General features: G+C 39.6%; 1 protein-coding gene across 2 annotated transcripts in view; it reads right to left on the bottom strand.

Annotated features, from left to right (window-relative positions):
* ZNF644 (zinc finger protein 644) overlaps window positions 1-19,913 on the bottom strand; it is a 62,856-nt gene that overhangs the window by 8,655 nt on the left and 34,288 nt on the right. Inside the window, exons 3-5 of one of the 2 annotated variants that reach the window (XM_018560303.1) lie at window positions 13,482-15,690; window positions 12,774-13,403; window positions 6,521-7,117 (exon numbers count right to left, since the gene is read on the bottom strand). In XM_018560303.1, coding sequence (XP_018415805.1) covers window positions 6,521-7,117; window positions 12,774-13,403; window positions 13,482-15,663 — 3,409 coding nt within the window. In that variant the 5' untranslated portion in view covers window positions 15,664-15,690. Of the gene's footprint in view, window positions 1-2,309; window positions 2,433-6,520; window positions 7,118-12,773; window positions 13,404-13,481; window positions 15,691-19,913 lie in introns of those variants that run through there. The other variant, XM_018560304.1, reaches the window with a different exon arrangement.

Here is a 19,913-nt window from a genome sequence, read left to right as displayed (position 1 = left end):
GAAAGAAAAAAAAAGCCCTGTATTAGGCCACTTTGCTTGCACTCCCAAACGTGAAAGACTATTTGATCCCAGACTACTGTTTACCTTCTTAATTAAAAAGGGTCAAACTGAAAATATGCAAAATAAAGTCACAAAAACAACTGATAATGTAATAAAGTTTTGCAGCTAGTGACATTTAAAAGGTAACATTTTAATTTAAAAACATTTATGACAACTAGGGATGTCCCGATGCCACTGTTTTAAGACCAAGTACAAGTACTGGCCCTCATGTACTTACCGATACCAATTACCGATACTTTCTCTTAAAGGGACAGGTGACATTTTTTCAAAAACAATACAGAGAATAAGGTATCACTGTCGGAGGTCTGATGAGGAGTGTAGTTCCCTCCGTAACAAGTGGAACCCCTCAGGACACGGTATCAATAGCGGTTACGATAAGGAGGGGTTAGGTTGGTAGCACTGCCCACAATACTGTTGGAGCGTGATGGGATCAGTAGCTGTCACACCTGATTATCAGTGGAATGGTATACAAGTTATTGCATACAAGTACAAGTATCGGGCCCGATTCCGATGCTAGCATCGGTATCGGGACATCCCTAGTTAAATATCTATTATAAATATTAAAATAATTGCTTTTAGTACTTTTAGAATCTCAAAATATATAATATCATTAAAATATGTATGGGGGTACTGTCATTTATGCTGTGGAACTAAAAATATACTGATGGGGTCAGATCAATTGAACAGTCAAAGCACATTCATAGGGTCACACACTTAGGTGAATTTATTAAAGGAGTGGAAACTGTTTACCTAATGAAGTGTATGTTCATTTAACTTAGTGAATATGTGCCCCTGTGTTCAGGTTAATTATCCATTCAGGTGCTGTTTTTTTAAATAAACCTTTCACGCGATTGGGTATTGAAATTCCACAATTCCACTTTATCCACTAAACTAAGTGAACATTGTCTTGTATATTCATTTTAATAAATGCAGAGTGTCCACTCCTTTAGTCAAGCAAACCTATGGCCTTGCTCATCCATTAGCTCACAACTTTCTATGAAGGCATGATTATTTATGAATGTGAATGCACCCATAGCAACCAACCCTATCGCAAAACAGACCATGGCACATTTATAAACCAGCAATGCAAATGCTTAAACACAACAGAGGCAAACAATAGAAATGCCCCAAATTCACATACCAATGTGTTGTGGAGTGTATACATGGAGACATAAGTCAATCAGACTGGCGTGTGATAAATAAAAAGACTCTATGTTACGTGCCGACGCTGGAGTAGGAGGCGATCGGTCCCGCAGGCACGAGGAGAGGTGAGTCTATGATACACTGCTGTGGGTGGAGCTCCAGGTGGAGTCCTCTGGGCAGTCGCTGGCCAACCACATCAGACCCCACCTGGAGCTCCGCCCACACCAGTGACGCAACGCTCCTCCAGCCTGCCCAGAGGACACCAGCCACCACGGAAGGTAACAAAAAAACAAAAAAAACCAGCGCAAGCTTCGGCGCTAGGCATCAGGGCATTTTGACAGGTACAAGTACTTGTCAAAATGCCCTGTATCGGGCCCGATTCCGATGCTAGCATCGGTATCGGGACATCCCTAATGACAACCATTCACACCTATTCTTCAATTACAGCTGTCAATACAACTTTAAGCTATATTTAAAAGGGAATGGTTAAAACCAGTCAGTTTCTTCGGCATTTGTATTCCATTTGAGAGCTTCACCTTAAATCCTACAGACACAAGAGGAAATAAAGAAATCTATTCAATGTGAAGTAAATACCCTCTTAGTCGTCACTGGAACAAGTGTCCCCACAGGAAGATTTTCCCTCAATGGCAACTCAAAATTTGGGATTTTCGCTCACTTTCAATCCGAGTGACAATGGTTACTGGGACAAAGAGTGAATCTCCCTATAAAAACCTGACAGGTGTTCAATCCACTCAACACTATCTAAAGCTGACATTTTCTTTTTTTAGTTTTGGTTACACTTTGAAATGTGTGTACCCTTCCCTGCCATAAAGTCCAACACATCTGGCAGGCTAGAGGCAAAACAAGAGCAATTCTTGCACAAAAGTTAAGAGTTTTTCAAATGACAACACAAAGGGGTATTGTATTGCTCCTAGGGCATTTTAGATGCATAATATTTAGTAAAGTTCCTCCTGGTATACTGGACATTTTGATCTTTACAGGCAACAAATGCTTTTTTGCAGTTGGCAGAAGCGATTGTCTTCGGACATGTTATATTTTGAAACTAACAATTTATAAAATACCTTTTCTTTTCCGGCAGGACATACCTGTTCCAGTCAAAAGACCAGCACTCTTCTTCCGGGAATATGCACGCAAATGGTTAGACAGGCTAACTGCACTTGTAAAGGTTGTATTGCAGTTCATACAGGTCTTTAGCTTTGCCGACATTCCTACGGATGAAAAATTATACATAACATGTAAATAACGTCTATCCCAAGAAACAGCTTTTCATGATGACCTTACAAAAATGAATAACTGCACAACCATCAAAGAGAAGAGGCGCGCATACTAAATTATAGCGGACTGGGATTCAGCTTTATTTATTTAATTTGTTTCAATGCAGTGTAAGTTGAATTTGACTTGGTATCAGCCTCTTTAGGTTCCTGTAAAAGACTGAATTGCGGTAGGGGAGCAGCAGCACAGTTAGTCAATCAGTTGTGATGCAGTGTCAGGAGCGTGCTGACCGGAAGAGAGATGAGCTCTTGTGCTTCTTCTAAAACTGCTCAAATCACAAGGTGGGAATAGGGAGATCAGTGAATGCTACTGAACTACAGCAGAGAAAGATCAGATCAGGTCTCCTTTCCTGGCTATGCTGTATGGAAAAGCTGTGTAAAAGCTTAGAACCAGATAAATAGAAATACAAAACCTTTGACAGGTAAAAGATTGCATTTCATCCATGTATTTAGCTGTTTGTTTGAAGTTCAGCTTTAACAAGAGGTTTTAACCCCTTCGTGACTGACGACGTACAGTGTACGTCGCCAGCATCGGGGCTGTTTAAACAGACTCCCGGCGACTTTTGCCGCCGGGACTCTGTTTAAACTTGTAGAGCCGACTGTCGGCTTTACAACAGAAGCGATCCTGGCGACTTACCTGTCGCCAGATCGCTTCTGCGTCCCGAAGATGCGTACCGTTCATCGATCCCCTCCCCGTTCTATGGGACCGGGAGCGATGCAGATTGCATCACTTCCGGTCCCTGGGCTGTCAGTTCTGGGCTCCTGCAGCCCAGCTATAAGCTTAAAAAAAAAAAAAAAAAACAGTTTTTAAAAATGAAAATGAAATAAAATAAATCTAATAATAAAAATTTTTTTTACAAGTACTCCGCGCACGCGCGTCGCCACGTAAACACGCGTCGGGTGCGCCTACGCATGAAAACGATGAACGCGCTACACATGTTGGGTATCGCCGCGCACGCCGGAGTGAGAGCAATAATCCTAGGGCCAGTATTTTGGGGTATTTCTAAATTGATGACCTGTGGGGGCTTTTAAAGTGTCTTTTATTGACTTTTTGGGGTACTGCAGTTTTTCGCCGTTTCACGGTCGCACGCAATCTGTAAACTGGGCATGTTGGGTATCGTTTTACTCGTTGTAACCTCATCTTTTATATTTCATTTAAAAAATGGGTAATTTGTTGTGTTTTGGGGCATTTAATTAAATTTGTCACTAAATTTTGGGGTTTAATAAGGAGTTGCGCTAATATTGCGCAACATAAAAATTTTCAACTACCACCATTTTATTCTATAGGGTCTTGGCATTCAGAAAATATATAATGTTGGGGGGTTTTACGTCATTTTCAGGCCTAAAATGTGGAATATAACATGGGTGCAAAAATTGAAAAAAGGGCCTCAGTCATGAAGTCATGAATAATATATGGCTAAAGCCTTTGAACACTATCACTCTGGTCACATAGCACCTTTTTATCCATGAATGGGCTAAACTATATGATCTCTCCAGTAGTTTAAAATATTTAAATGTTAAATCTGGTTGACAAACTGGTAATTAAAGTGCTTTACCCACAAGACTGTAAAAAGACGCAGTACTAAATTAGTTTGCTGATGAAGGCTGGGAGAAAAAGGTGGTAAAAAACACACAACCCAACAGCTGTTAGACAAAACATTTTATTCAGTGCCTTATGTTTATTACTCTGGATGCGAAACCAATAATGAAAGTTAATGATTTAAAGTTTCTTGAAAAAATCTTTGTGCTAAGCAAATGATCAACAAACCAGATTCGATGTGTCACAGAAGAAAGTAATGCTAATCTGCAGCACTGAGGTTTTTGCAACAAATTTTCTGTCTCACAAAAGCAATGTCTGGGGTCTTCAGCTAAATCAGATGCAACTAAAAAGCATGTTTAAAATCAAAACATTTTTAACAGCGGACACATGTCCCATGAGGGTTCAGTAATCTTAAGATCTGGTAATGTAAGAGGCCATGGAAGGCAACTTCATCCTGTTTATGATTCTGCTTTCAAATAATCCAAAAATTATGAACCTGGAATATGAAGTCATTAGGCTGCAATAGTATCACTATGGGGTACACATGGTCCTGTAATAATTCTGTCATTTTGGATACTTTTATGCTTTATTAGTTTAGAAATTTTTTCTGATCGACAACTTGGCAAATTGGGCACCAAGTATAAATTCTTTAAACTTTGTGAGCTACCCTTTGTGTGGAAATGCATACATCTAAGCAATGTTGAAATGCCTTTAGGCATCTAAATATCCTGTAAATCACTAGGACATAGCTGTGTTTGTTTTAAAATCTGGATTCAAACTCATGAAAGTTAAACTCCTTCATAAAGTGTGATTTCCATTATTTTATTCCACATGCAGGGTCTTAGCAAATCATACCAAGAGGACATGTCTGTTTGTGGATCACCTCAAGAAAGCAGTGACAATATATATAAAACTTAGTTGAAGTAGCTGAACTGTAGTTTGGAGAGGTAAACCATGAAAACACACACACAGTTATGCTACAGAGAAAGCAAAAGATGTACCACAAACCAACATTTTAATGTACTACTTTAAAGCAGACCTACAACTACAAACTACAGATCAACTACAAACGTCTGCTGAAATCAAGCCGATACAATATATGTGCTTTACGATGGAATATGCTCAAGGTGCTTCTAAAAGCTTTGCTTTAACAGGTAATTGTACAAATTGTAAAACACAATGCCAATGCATTTCATTCATGTGGAAATTTACATTGCACATCTTTATGGTGACATACACTGCAGTGCAGCATTTATGGTAAACCCTCATTTGATAGGTCTTCTTCAAAGTGGAGCTCCGGGGGGAAACAAAGAACCTTTTTTTTTTTGCTAAGGCTCCAGTGGAGAGATTTTCTGCAGGTTATATCTCAACAGCAAGAGGGTCAAAGAATTGGGAAATGAGAAAAGAATAGCTCCAGCAGCAGTCAGAACGCACCTCCCCCCCCCCCGGCTCCGCTCGGGGTCCTCACGTCTAATGCAGGTCAATAGACGCTGCATGGAGATGCATGTGTAGAAGAAATCCCTTTATCTCCTATGAGGCTGGTTCACATCTACACAATTTAGTGTGACATGCTGCATGCAGTGGCAATTTTGACAGAACATTTTCAATTTAGTTTTAGTGTTTTGACTAAAATGCCATTTAGTTTTAGTCATCTGAATTGTTTTAGTCGACTAATCATAAGATTTGAATCTACAGTAGTTTTAGTCTACTAAAATCTAGTGGGTTTATGTAAAGAGTAATGTAAGAATTTCTCTAGAATTCTCAATCTCATTATATACTCCTGGAGTAAACATATGCTAACCTATTACTTAATGGTATTAAGGTTTGAACATGCAATACAGACACAGATTTAACTGTTGTGTTATCTAACATGTCTTTATTTATCTTAAATTTAGATAAAACTAAGTCTAATAAACAATAATATGGAGTATTTTCAGCAAAAAGGACCAGTAATTAGATATACATTGATTATAACAACCTGCATTTGACATTCTTCATTCTTTCAAGAAGTGCAACTCTAAAATATTAAAATGAAAAACTATATTGGCTCTAATGCCAATACACGTATTACCTATTAGGTGTCCATTCAGGCTGGAACTGGAAGTCCCAAGAGATTAGTTCTGATTGGATCTCTTCCCAAATCGTCTCTCTCTGACATTTCAGTTGACTAAACTAGACTAAAATGTCAATCTATTTTTGTTATAGTTTTAGTCATCATAACTGAGTTTTTATTTAGTTTTAGTCACTAAAAAAAGGTGTTGATGAAAATTATGACGAAAATGATTAGCTGACAATATTAACACTGGCTGCATGCACACGAAACAATGCATCTAGGAAGTTTAGACTGGAATTCACAGACTTTTAATAAACTTATATATGTAGCTTTATTTTTACACCCCAGAAAAAAGCCGTATCGTTATACACAGGTGGTAAAGGATTTTAAATGGGCACATGGACATGAATATTTGACAAAAAGTCTCCTTACCTGGCTGTAAGGAGAGATCAATGTTTTTCTGTGAATTGCACATCAGTGAACAATCTTCAGTTAAAGGATGAAGGCATTTCTGCATTAACCTCTTTCTTGCAGTTTGATTGACCTTTTGAGAAAAGTCTGAGTTTTTATCTTCACCTGATTTTTTTAGTTTAAGAAATTCAGGTAATAAAACAAGTTTATCTTTGTCACCATGTTGACTTGTTCCATCATATTCACTGAGGCACAGCCCTTCCTGTGATATTTGCTCAGATGCAGTATCAGTTTTTAAACCATTGCAGTGTTCTTCGCTAGGTGCAGTATTGGTCTTTGAAGAGTCATTTCTGGAAAGTCTGTGTGCTGAGAAGGGTCTGTGAGCTGGTCTTTGAAATGGGCGCCTGTTGTTCAGAATCTTTAGGAGCTGTTCATACTTTTCTTCATTTTGCAGCATTTCATTGAGAACACAGATGGGCGATTTGTGTGCATCCCATTTATTTTTCCCAAGTCTTTTCAGGTGACCTCGAACATGGTTTGATAATCCAATTTTTGTATCAAACCAGCCTCCACACAAAGCACATGTGTGCTCAGAAGGGCTCTCTGATTTCTCTATTACTATTGGGATAAAGGGAGAAAGGGTCAGATTACTGAATACTTATTAGGACACCGTACATACAATACTGACACTAAAGAATTAAGTCCATCCCCCTCCCAACACGGTCAAAATATATTCAGACATCAGCTTTTCACCAAAATTGCCTGCCCAGTTGGGGAATGTATACAGTCTGCATATGTCCCTGACAATTCATATATTACCCTACAGTACATGATCTCCGATCTGTTCCCTGTGTCCTTCAATGAACGGGAGAGAAAAGTCATATATGAGACAGTGGCAGCAAACAGCATGACCCTTCATAGGAATAAACATAGGAAATTTCACTGGCATACAGCAAAGTTTCTTGTTTCATGGCCATAGAGGATCTCACCGCACGGATAACAATCCCACACCCAAAAAAATTAAAGCAAGTGATATTTAAGAGCTTTCAGTATAGCCAAGGAGGGGAAGTGAGGGTTAGGGTTATAGACAAAATGTGCACTTAGCCCTTGCAGTGCAGGGGCTGCCCCACTGCAAGGGTTAAGATTTCATATGGCCAGAGTCCTTCTTTAACTTCTGTATTATTGAAACAGGACAAATGAATAAACAAGTCAGCACTTTAGTGCCTCTAAAGAGAAGAGTACCGAATAAATTGGTTGTTCAATATATATTAATTTCTCACATCATACAATAACAGGTTTAGGAGGATAAAAACGTCAAAATTTGCAACTAAAACTGCCATTTGTTTAAACATGTTATTGTTGAAACCAGGATTTATGTACTCGCCATGAATCAATGTTGAGTTCATTGAGGAACACAGGAATCTAATTCTGCTACGACAGGGTTGTACTGCTGCCTTGAGGAGGAACTGAACACTGGTAAGCAAAAAAGCAGGTATAACCCTTTCCAGTCTCAGCATGCTCCAGTTTTGTAGTAAAACATTACAAGATGTTTGACCCTTTATGAACTCCAAAAAAAAAAAAAAAAAGCTGTCCAAAGAGGAGTAGGCATTACAGCAAACAAAATAAAAGCAGGCCAAATAAGGAAAATAAAACTGGGTGCTAACTGCAGTTCAAAGAGCTCTCTGAAGGACCTTTCATCCGAAGCTGCCATCCAATGAGGCTTGAATGATCAGGTAAAACATAGAAAACGTACGAATGGAGGAGCAGGTGGCAGCCTTGCAAATCTGAGATACAGTAAGGGTGTCATTTTTCTTTAAGGCCATACATCTAAACAATGATTTGCCTGAGCCACAGGGAAACGGCTGCTCGAGAAGCAGTTTCTACAATATGGTGACCAGAGATAACAAAATGTAGCAGAGATATATCCACAAAAGCGTGAACTACATCCAGAGAGTCAAAGGGACATTTCCTTCTGGTGTGCTGAATCTGGAAATAGAGATAGAAGAACAATGTCTGAGACCACCTTAACAAGGAAAGACACTAGCCCACAAAAACTTGTGATAAGAAATGAAACCTTGAGAGCGTGAGAGTGGGTAGGGAAATATCCTTGATAGATTTAAAAGGCAGGTTTTTGAAGATCTGATCAAATTTAAATCCCAGAGTCACAGGGGGTGCACAGAAGCTACATGAGAAACACCCTGTACAAAGGCCTTACTTAACCCATGAATGGGAAGCCAACGGTCATTGGAATAAGATGGCAGGAGTCAAAATATGACCCTTGATGGTACTTCGGGCCAAACTCTAATCTAAGCCTCATTGTGGAAAGGCCAGGATTCTTAATGAGGTGAACATTTCTCTCTTCACAGCAGGCTAAGCAAGCAATAAAAAGAGGCAGGCTTCCTAGCCTTTATCAATGTGGGAATTACAGATTTAGAGAGACCACTCTGCCATTAAAGTCAACAGCCGAGAAGCAGAGTGGCAGATCAGTCCTTAAGATAAGTGTGCCTGAAGTCTGATCAGGTCAGAGTACTACCTGGGTCAGTTCAGCGCTATGAGGCTCACCAGAATGTCCTACATCTCAATGCTGCAGAGTAGCCAAGAAATAAGTTGAAACAGAGGAAGTGAAGGTTAGGCTGTACTGATCCCAGAGTAACCAAAGCATTCACTGTTTCTGCCAAAGGATCTCTGCACCTGGAGAAAAACCATGTCCAGTTTATTGGTAAACCTGGAGGCCAAAAGTTCCACACCTGGTGTCCAAGCACCATGACACAAGTTGAACATGTCCAAGTGCAAGGTCCCTTCCCCTGAGGTCCAGTCACTGACTAAGCATGTGAGCAGTGGACAAGGCTGGAACTTGAAGTTCTGTCCAAGCTAGAACCCTTTCTACTGCACTTGTAGTAATGTAACCATTTGTAAGAGGCATTCTTAAACACTGGTGAATTCTCAATAGGTACAGTCTGTTTTATTGAAGCTCACTGGCCCCTCTTTCAAATAAAATCCTCAAAATGGATATTTATCAGCAAAACATTTTGTAGGAGAAAATAATTTGCAAGATAGTCCCAGTCACCGAAGAACAGGTTGAAGGAGTGAAATCGAAAAGATTTGACAGTCTTGGGGACTTTATGAAAGAGTTCAGACTGATAACTGCACTTGAAGTCATAGGCTATTCAATTTTAAATGTGGCTCATACCGCATCAATAAGGCTTTTAAAGGCTGGAAGCCAATTCAGCTGGCTGAGCTGCTAGGAACAATCATCCATTGAGGAATTTTAACCTGGGCACGTTGGTATCGGTTTACTCGTTTTTTATATAGTGTTTTGGGGCACTAAATTTAACTGAAGTGCATTTTTCACAAAATGTTTAAAGTGTAATAAGTTGTGCTAATGTCGTGCAACATAAAAATTTGCAACTGCCATCATTTTCTTCTACAGGGTCTTGGCTTTCAAAAAAATATATAATGTTTGGGGGTTTCAAGTCATTTTCAGACCTAAAATGTGGATTATAACATGTAAACAAAAAACAGGCCTTGGTCCTTAAGGAGTTAAACAGGAAAAACTAAATAGTAAACACCAGGTTGCACCTTGGCTTACTCACAACCAGCTGCTAATCAGGAGGTGATCAATGGCCAGAGGTGACCAGGTCAACAAGGACCAACAGAGATGTTAGACGTGTTTCTTACACAAAGGGAGCAACGGCAGGAAGAAGCTACCACACGCTGAAGAAAAAAGGATGGGAACATATCGGGGAGTGTGCGCACTACACTCAAGTCATCAACTTAGTTGCCATCAGAGCATCAAACATTTCTCAGCATATTACACTTGGCCATGGGGGTCGACGGAATAAGGAAATAAATGCTATCATGAAAAAAAAGGTACCAATGAGTTGTAGCTCCTGATGTTCGCCTCCATGTGGTACACAGAACAGTCCATAAGGGCTGGGCACAGCACATGCAACGCCACTGTTCTTCACTTTGAAAGTGATCTGCAACCAACTACCATGATACCTCAAAGTCTGGATAGTGTCACTGCAGAGCCCAGTGCCCAAGGGTCAATATTCTAAAGGTAGCCCTGCAATCTTCCAACATGGTCAGGGTATGTCCTCCAAGGTGGCACTGAGTATTAACAGGTCCACAAAGCTGCAAAGTGAGCCCAGCTCAGCAGCATGCAAATGATGTATTGATTGTAGAGAAAAAAAAAAAAAAAAAAAGAAGAACATCTTGAGAAAAAGAAAATGGCTAGTAAAAAAAAAAAATTCTTCCATTCTTCCTTGACACTGACAAAATAGTACAGCATGCTGGGAGTGGCAGAGCTTAGATCTGGCTGGGCAATGGCTTTTTGCTGGCCAGTGCTTAATTTCTGCTGAAGGTGACAGTATAGCCTAATCATAGCAGAATTACTAATCCCTGTTTCCCTTAATGAACAAGAAAGAAATAAAAACTGGAATTACATAATGCCCACCATGCTCAACAAACATGTCTATGGGTGACAAACTGCAGTAGACTGTTATTGTGAGCAGATCTCAGGGGGTGTAAGTGTTGTCTGGGACTGACACTCACGAATGGGAGGATCGGAAACACTAGCGATATGCGTTTCTGTAGGCCTGTGACATGGCTGACATACTTTGTGGTCAGAATACACTTTACTCAAAATAAGGGCTAGTTAAATACAAAGTAAACTGAAGTTGGTAACTGTACTTCGAGCAGAAGTTAGTATTTTATTTAAACAGTGCCATCTGCCTGTCAGCACTTTTTGGATTTATGCACACACTGGAAACTTAACTTCCATCCACATTTCAACAAAATTATTTGTGTGTAAAAAGAATGCAGTGCAGATTATTGAAGGTGGCTTTAGATTAATGGCTCTGTTCAACTTACTGAACATATTATGCCCGGAGTAGGCATAAAATTCCACATTAGAAGCAGCAAAGCACTTCTGCAAATGGATAGGCATACTTCGTCCACTACTCTTGTGATTATTGGGTTACATTTGAGGTGTCATCAGGGAAAGGGTCTAGGAACAGGAAGAGCTATTTCACTGGACACTGTTTGAAGTGGATGAAAAATATACTCTTCACAATACTTCAAGCCAGCATGGGACACCATAGCTGATGCACGCTGGCTCTGTATGCCGAGATCTGAACGATTACAAACCTATCATTGCTCAGCTCACTGCTTCTCCGTCGGTCACTGCCCCTGCAAGGATTCCCCCCTCCCATCTCTGTTCCTCACAGCTAGCTCTGGGTCTAGAGAGGCAGAGCCAGCGGTCAATCAGGAAGCTAGGTTGATTGCCTGGATCCTTTCCAGCTGTAGCTTGCTACAGTATTTAACAGTATTTTTAATATATCGATCTATCTAGATCGATTATATAGATATATATCATTTTAAAATACAAGCTTTCGAGAGTTAACCTCTCCTCTTCAGGTCAGAAGCAATACTAAAAGGACAGAGTTTACCACTTAAAAGCATGAGAAAGTTGTTGGGGGGCGAGTGGGGTGTCATGTTGATTAGCATTGCTTCTGACCTATTAGAAGCGCTCTCTCTCTCTAAAACATAAAAGTCAGGGTCAAGTCGGGTAAATAGACACCAAACATGTCAAGCCTTAAATTGCGTGCGCAAAAAAAAAAACATCGCTAAATACGCCCATAGGTGACGATTAAAACGCTTTTACTGTTCATCAGTTTAGTGTTATCAGTGATTAAAAGAGAACTATGGGGTTAGGGCTTTTTCCCATAGTTCTCTTTAGGGTAACAGAAGGACACAAACTAGCGTCTTCCCATCACCCCAAGCTCAGTATACTGCGAGCTGCAGCTCACGGTATACTGAGACGCCGCAGCTGAAGCGCATCCCGACAATTATGTCTGGATCCGCCCAGCTGCATGAGTGACAGCTGGCTCTGCCAGGTTTTAGCCTCCTAAAACCTGCTCTCCTCCCTGCTGGACATCGGTCTCTGTCCCCACGCAGCATCTGCCGACATGGTCAGGGAATAGGATCGGACGGGACACAGACAGGCGGCCCAGCAGGGAGGAGAGAAGTAAGGGATGTACAGCATTTTAGGCGGAATTTTTCGACCATTATAGTACTTTCGGCATCTTGCTCAAAGTACCATTTTCAGCTGAAATGTTTCGGTGGGTGAAATTTCGTTGCATCCCTAAAAAAAAAAAATAGTTATTTATTTTTCTTTTTACACACATTAGTAACTTTGTCACGATGACATGAGCAAAGCAAGATTTGAAAAACCAATCTCCAGCTTTATTAAAAAGAATAAACTAGAACCCACCTTTTCTTACACGCTTTGTTGGCGTTCCTGTCCGCCTGAAGTGCTGCATTTTATCGTTTGATGCAATTTGCTCTGGAGACACCACATGGCGAGCTTCATAAGTTAATCCGGCTCTGTGTAAATGGCCACGAACATGGTTAGATAACCCAACACCTGTTTCAAAGGTTGCAGGACAGTATGGACAAGATTTCTTTTCAAGAGCTAAATCACTCCAGTGGAATATAGAACTATGGCCTGGCAATACAGATTCTGCATTTTCCATATCAACATCAGACAATTCATGCATGTAACCATCTGCCTCACCATCTTCATAATACTCAAAGTAAAAGCCATCATTATTATTGTAATGCAAGCCATTGTCTTCACTGTGCTGGTGGTCCTTTGCATTATCTTTAAAAATTGGATAAACTACTTTTTTTGCTGGACTGTTATACGCATCATCTGGTGATTCGGTATTGTAAAGCTCACTATTGTCCCATGAATCATAGTCGTCTTTTTTATCAGACGAGTCAAGTTTTTTTAGTACAACGTAAGTCATTTTTTGAAGGAAATCAGGGTAACTATCCAAATCTTCTTCTGTGACTGGTCTTTCGAGGTCTGCTTTCCGCACCCTTTTGACTGCTACCCTGTCTTTGAAGCCAACTAGTCTACCTGGGTGACGGTTATGAGGATCCATAATTAAGCATTCTTCCTGCAGATCAGGTGAACTGGAAAGCTGATGTGAAGAATTACCCTCTTCCTTCTTTAAATTCAGTGGGAATATGTGTGATTTTTTCAAAGTTTTGTAGCCATCCCACTTCTGATTGTATATGTAGGCATGATTTAACCTTGCATGCTTTTGTTTAATTTTAAAGTACCTGTGTTTTTGGTCATTGCTAGTAAAAAGTAGAGATTTATTTGGGGAACTTGAAGGACCACTAACAGACTGAGCAGCACTTTTTCGAGCTTTTTGTATCTTTTGTTTTCTATACAACTTTGTAAAACTGTTACTTTGACTCATGGATCCATACGGTCTCTTCATATCCTGCTTTAAAGCAGAACTCTTTGGAAAAGAATGGGGCGGTTTTGCAAACTCTTTACTCTCAGATTCAAGTTCATCAAGTTCATTATCTGAAAAATGTTCTTGTTTAATTACAAGGGGACCATTAAACTGGTCCAAGGAAGATGATGGATGTACATATTCAATGTGCTTTTTTAAAATATAGCGGGTTGGCGCAGTAAATGGACACATCTTACAAATAAAAGCTGCAGGCTTTTTAGATGAAAGAAAATATGAATTTTTTAAGGTCTTTCTCTGATACTTTCTTTGGGGTTGATCAGAAGTTAAAACGGAACATTTTACCACGGCCCCATGAGCAATACCTCTATGACACTCCAATTCATTTTCAGTAACAGCCATAAAGTTGCACTCTTCGCAGCAGTAATATCGCTTGTCTTTCTCATGGGTTTTGGCATGCTGCACAAAAGTCTTAGGGCAGTTGGTTCCAAACACGCATTGAGGGCACTGCAGACGAGCGCTTCTACCTTCATCTTGAAGCTCTTTCAGTTCACGTATCTCCTCCATCAGTTTCTGCCGTCGTTCCTGATGAATAATCATATGTTTAAGAAGTGAATTTCGGTCTCTAAAAGTTCGCCCACATTCCCTACAAGCATATGGCCTTGGAACATTAAGGTGCCGAAAATGATTATTCCCATCCAAGTGATACATCATGTGCCTATGAAGGTGTTTCTTCTCCCTAAAATTCACATTGCACTTTGTGCAGGGGTAAAATGATGGCTCTTGATCACTTGTGCATGTTGGTGGTGACTGTGACTCACAACTTTGTACATCACTAGAAAAGAATGGATCGACATGAACAGGTGAGGTCTCCCCAGAATAGTCACAAACAGGACTATAAACATAATGATTGAATGCCTCTATAGCTTCTTTTGGAAGATGTTCTTCCGTGTCATCAAGAGAAGATTCAGACTTGATCTTCATTAATTCATATTTGTGCGGAGCTACCACTTGCTCTTCATCGCTATGTTCCATCATATCTACATTTAATAGCTTTGATTTCTTAGAAATATTTACATCATTATAAGCATCTTCGGAATAGCAACGAGTTATCTTACTACCATCCATTTTTCGTTTACGCTTTTTTTGTACCCTTACAACACAGTTCTTTTCTGGCTCCTCTGTTTTTTCATTATTTACCGAGTCCATCTCGGTACTAAAATTGGCGCTGTTTGCTCCTACAGAATTAACAGCACTAGAGCAACTTTGCATCTCATTTACAGGTAACTGTTGCCTATCATTGCACTCATCTATCGGCCCTACTAAAGTGCTATCCAATCTGACACTATCCACATTCGCTGTTTCGCAACCAACTGAAGAGGTAGGATGTTTAAGGTTGGAATTGGTTTCTTTCTTGGCATGTGCTACATCAGGTAGCAAGAATAAAACTTGCTGACTTGACATCTGTACAGAGTTCTTCGTAGGTTGATGAAGATCATATACCTCCTTTGAAACTGAACACAAATTTGTTTGCAGACCCACAAGGTGGTCTGTGGATAAGGAAATACTGTCTGTGTTCAGGATGGAAGTTTTATTTGAGGAGTATGAAACTGGTCCATTAATCGTTTCTTTAGGCAAGACCGGATTTTCACTAGAGACAGTAGTAGCACCTTCATTTATAATTAGAGAACCCTGGACTTTGTTTAAGGCTTTCTCAGACCTGTCCCTTGATAGTTCTTCAGGCACAGTCAATGAACTATTTTTCTGAACAGATGATTCACAGGCTTGTAGTTTCCTATACACTACATTTTCCTCAATCGAGTTGAAATTGGTGTCCTCTTCGAGGCGCTCATTAGCATCAGTATTTTCAGCACTTATTTGGGACTCCTCCATACTGTTTTTCTTCCCATTAAACAGTCTCTGAAACAGAGAGAAAAGGCTTAAGTATACGTCCTTGCTTTCAAACAATAAAAATCAGGACAAAACATATTTGCAACATTGAATACAAAGCCAAATTTTGTCAACTCTAAGACTTGTAATCGTCTATCCAGTATTTCAAGCAATGTGACTGATGCATGGCATCAGTTGTAAACACAGTTTTCAGTGCACAACAAATGTTTATCTATTGTACAACATCTGCATGAGTTGAAAGCAGCAGCCATGGATCTGATGCAAACACAGATACAAAGCCTGCTTGATTGTGTGAGGAGCCAGGCAATTTTATCAAGTCACCATAAAACTGCTTTCGATATGTCACACATACACCATCTAATCCAAAACCACCGAAGCAGCCATTTCCCCATTGTCCACCAGCATACAGGTCACAGGTGGTACAGCTGTGCAGGACATGCTGTCTCCCAATCCATTTCCTCAGCACCTGCTGGCTCTGATGTCAGAGCCAGATCTAAATCAGACAGATGAGATCACTCAGCTGCACTACACTGTGGAGGAGGCAGGGGACACTAAAGAAAATAAATGAGGAGTTCTATGCGGCCGCAAGTCACTGAACTGAGCAAGGCCCCTGAACTTCCTGCTCCTGGCTGGGACCTCCTCTGCCACTATAGTGGGATTGCCATCACTGGTTGCACATACAGCTAAACTGTATAAAAAGCGGGGACAGGCATAGGTGGCGGAAAGCTCTGGGTAAGTTAATTTTCTCAGTTTGTGAAAAAGTGGAACTACCCTTTATACAAAAATTAAAAACCGTTAAAGAGCTATACAACCAAGTGGTTTAGCTACAGTCTACTGATAACCATAAACATTAGAGCAGCACGTATTAGGTTTAGGGGACCCCTTTTTCAGGGCTAGCAAATTAAATCAATAAAAATTGTATCATATTGTTAGTCTCTTGTGTACACAGGGAGCGGGGGGAAAAAAACTGTTGACCAAATACACTGCCTGGCTAAAACGAGTCACACTTTAATATTTAGTTGGACCGCCTTTAGCTTTGATTACTCCACCCATTCACCGTGGCATCGTTTCAATAAGCTTATGCAGTGTCAAAACACTTATTTCCGTCCAAAGTTGCCTTAATTCTTCACCAAGATCTTGTAGTGATTACGGGGTAGGCAGACAAATGCGTAAAGTCTTCTCTTCTAATTACACTTCATGCCAATAAACTTTAACATCCATTTTAGTTTACAATACCCAATTAATACTTGCATGTATTTTCTAGGGATGCACAGATACCAGTTTTTCGGCATAGAGGATCTATATTTGTTTGACACTCGCCGATACCGAATAGATACTGGAAGTCAGATTAAGGAAGCCGGGTGACGTTTAATGTCTCGCTCCCTCGTCACCAGGGAGCATGGAGCCAACTTCCTGGCGGTGTGTAATGACTCACCACCCGGCTTCCTGTTACCGAAAGTTCAGGTATCGGAATAAATATTGGGATTTTTTTCAGCACAGATACCAAAACTAGTATTGGTGAATTCCTAGTTCACTAACATTTTAGAATGTTATCTATTTGGCCACCAATTTTTGAAGTGCTTTTCTCCTCAGTAGAAAAGTACCAATATGATTTGTATTGCTTTTGTTTGTTAGCCCTGAAGAATTAGGTCCCCAAAAACAAGTTGACAATTTTTTTGATGAATGTCAATAAGGATTAGAACCACTGAGTTGCACGATTCTTTTTCAAGGCACTCCTCACCCAACCCCACACCATGCAGGTACAAAGGATAGTGGGAGTTTGTTTTTAACGCTTATTTCCTGCTTGTTATGATTATGCAAATATTTGCATAATGTCTATAGCCTGTTAGAATAACATGTCTATTCTAAACCCAAGAATAAAGATTAAATATACTGAAGCTTACTAGTCCTTGGTTGTTGTGCCTGCATGATGTTCCTTTTTTTTTAACGTGCAAAAGTTTAGCAATTAGAAAGTGTTCTGCTTAAATAGGTTCTGTCTGGACTTGATGACAGACTGAAAAGAAGCCTGTTATAAAGGAAACATATAGTTGACTAGTGTCAGACTAGTATCGAAACCAGGTGATCAGAATGAAAGCCAAACAACTGGCAGTTTCAAAAGGATGATCACATTGGTAGCCTACATATTCGATTACAAAAACATAATAAAAAAGCCTAACTTCAACTATGTTATAATAAAATACATCTTAACATACCAGATCTGGCCTACTAAACCAGCCACTTCCCTGCAAGAAATTTTTATTAAACATCCTGAAACAGGTTTGGACATTTTCCCTGGTAATTTGCATCATTAAAAATATTTAATCAGGGTGAAGCCCTGGCTAAATATGTTTACAATCTAACCCCAATTAAACATACTATATTCAAGTCCCTTTGGATGTTTGAAGACTCCAAGAAGTTTACCGGGGCATGTTTGCACAGTGCCAAAAAAATTCAACAATTTTTAGCACCCCAAAATGGTGCTAAAGAAGCATCTAGCGAGGCCTGCACAGCTATGAAGTCACAAGGTTCAAGACTGTGTAGGTAAAAATGTTGGTAGCAAAGTTAAAGCTTCAGGCAAATAAGATTAAAAAACATTACTTTGGAAATGCTGTAAAATGGAAACTATCAAGTTGCCACTCATTACAAACCAGAGGTAGACAAATGTATGCTCACTCCATTTGAGATTATATATTAGCGTTTCTCAACAGGAAGCAATGTTGCTAACGAAGTGGTAAATTCAGTGTTAATGAGTGGCTTCACTGTTACCACCTCAGAGGTAAAACCTTACATGCTTCATCCATCTGTTCTAGTGTTAGAGGTTTCAGGAAAGAACAGACGCTTCCCATTTAAAACAAGTTTACTGGTGCCCCTGAACAGCAGGGAGGCAAAACTATAGTAATACTGACTTTTCCTTGAAAAACCACACTCCTTTGAGATCTGCACAGCTACAGAATACTATATATTTAAGATTATTTTTGCAGCAAATACAGAGAAAGTGGAAGCTTAAATATTTTGCAATTGCTATCATTTTCCCTCAAAAGTGACATTAAGGCTTATTTGCTTTATAGTAATGCTGCTAACATTATGTGGTCTATTTATGAAAAAAAATGTATAGCTATTCATCCAGTGAATGTACGAAATGACATTTGTTCTGTGCAAAATTAACCAGAATGGACCAAACTCAAAAGTTCTTCAAATTTTATGGTGGTATAGCGGTAAAAAATAGGTTCATTCATAAACCTAAAAGAAAAAAACTCGGTGAATCTGGAAAATACTGCATTATTTCCATTAGATGAAGGAGGAGGATCACTGGAATGTAATGTAATTAATACAGCATAATGAGAGATATAATGTTACACTTCTAGGGAAAACTAGGAAGGAATTGGCAAATACATTTAATCATTGCTACTATGGGGTTACCCATAGCAGCAATCGTTACATAATGCTGTGAATTCCCTCCAGCGGTCTGGAGCACTGTTACTTTGTAGTGTACCAAGCTTTAGCTATATTTACTTCTTATGATCTTCAGCTCCATCTAGTGGCTATAATGCAGTATTTCCCCAATTCATGTTTTGTTCATTCTTTATAAATGAACTTCATTTTAAACTGATCATAGTATTTGAAGAACAATCACCCGGAGGAGAAAATAGCCCAAGAACATTTTGCCCCACTCTAAAGCTGGTCAACTCTCCCAGAGCAAATGTAGTTTCACTGGACAAATAGCAATGTGATTATATATATATATATATATATCATTGGTTCTGATGAAGGGGGCGTGCCCCAGAAACGCTTTAACCATTTATCAATACAGGGATCGAGGTTACTGGTGTTTTACATCGCTCCAGATTCTCCCTGCCAGGGGTTCCGTCCTCTCACCCTTATTTGGAGCATTATGATCTTTTCCTGCATCATTTTTGTCCAACTAGTTGTGAAATGTCTCTGCCATTTCAGTAAAAAAAAAAATCAAAATTATACAAAAATTAACAGCAAATAAACTTGGTTGTAGTGTTTGTTCATTTGCATTGCGTGCTTTTCAGTGCCATTCGTGGTTAATGGCACTCCAAACGTGCCAAGTGCATAAAAGGTGTGCGACAAAAAAAAGAGAAACCAAACCTGAAGCTCATAAAAGGTGCATTATGCTTCTATCTTACATAAGGCAAGCCAATGAAATGAACAAGCTGCCCTATGCGGGTCAAAAGCACAAAAATGTTATCTTGTGTTGCAAGTGTAAA

Source organism: Nanorana parkeri, unplaced genomic scaffold (genome assembly GCF_000935625.1).
Source record: "Nanorana parkeri isolate BGI_ZX_2015 unplaced genomic scaffold, ASM93562v1 scaffold447, whole genome shotgun sequence".
Classification (NCBI taxonomy): Eukaryota; Metazoa; Chordata; class Amphibia; order Anura; family Dicroglossidae; genus Nanorana; species Nanorana parkeri.
The sequence above is the reverse complement of the archived record's forward strand: the minus strand, read 5'-3'. Positions and strand labels throughout refer to the sequence as shown.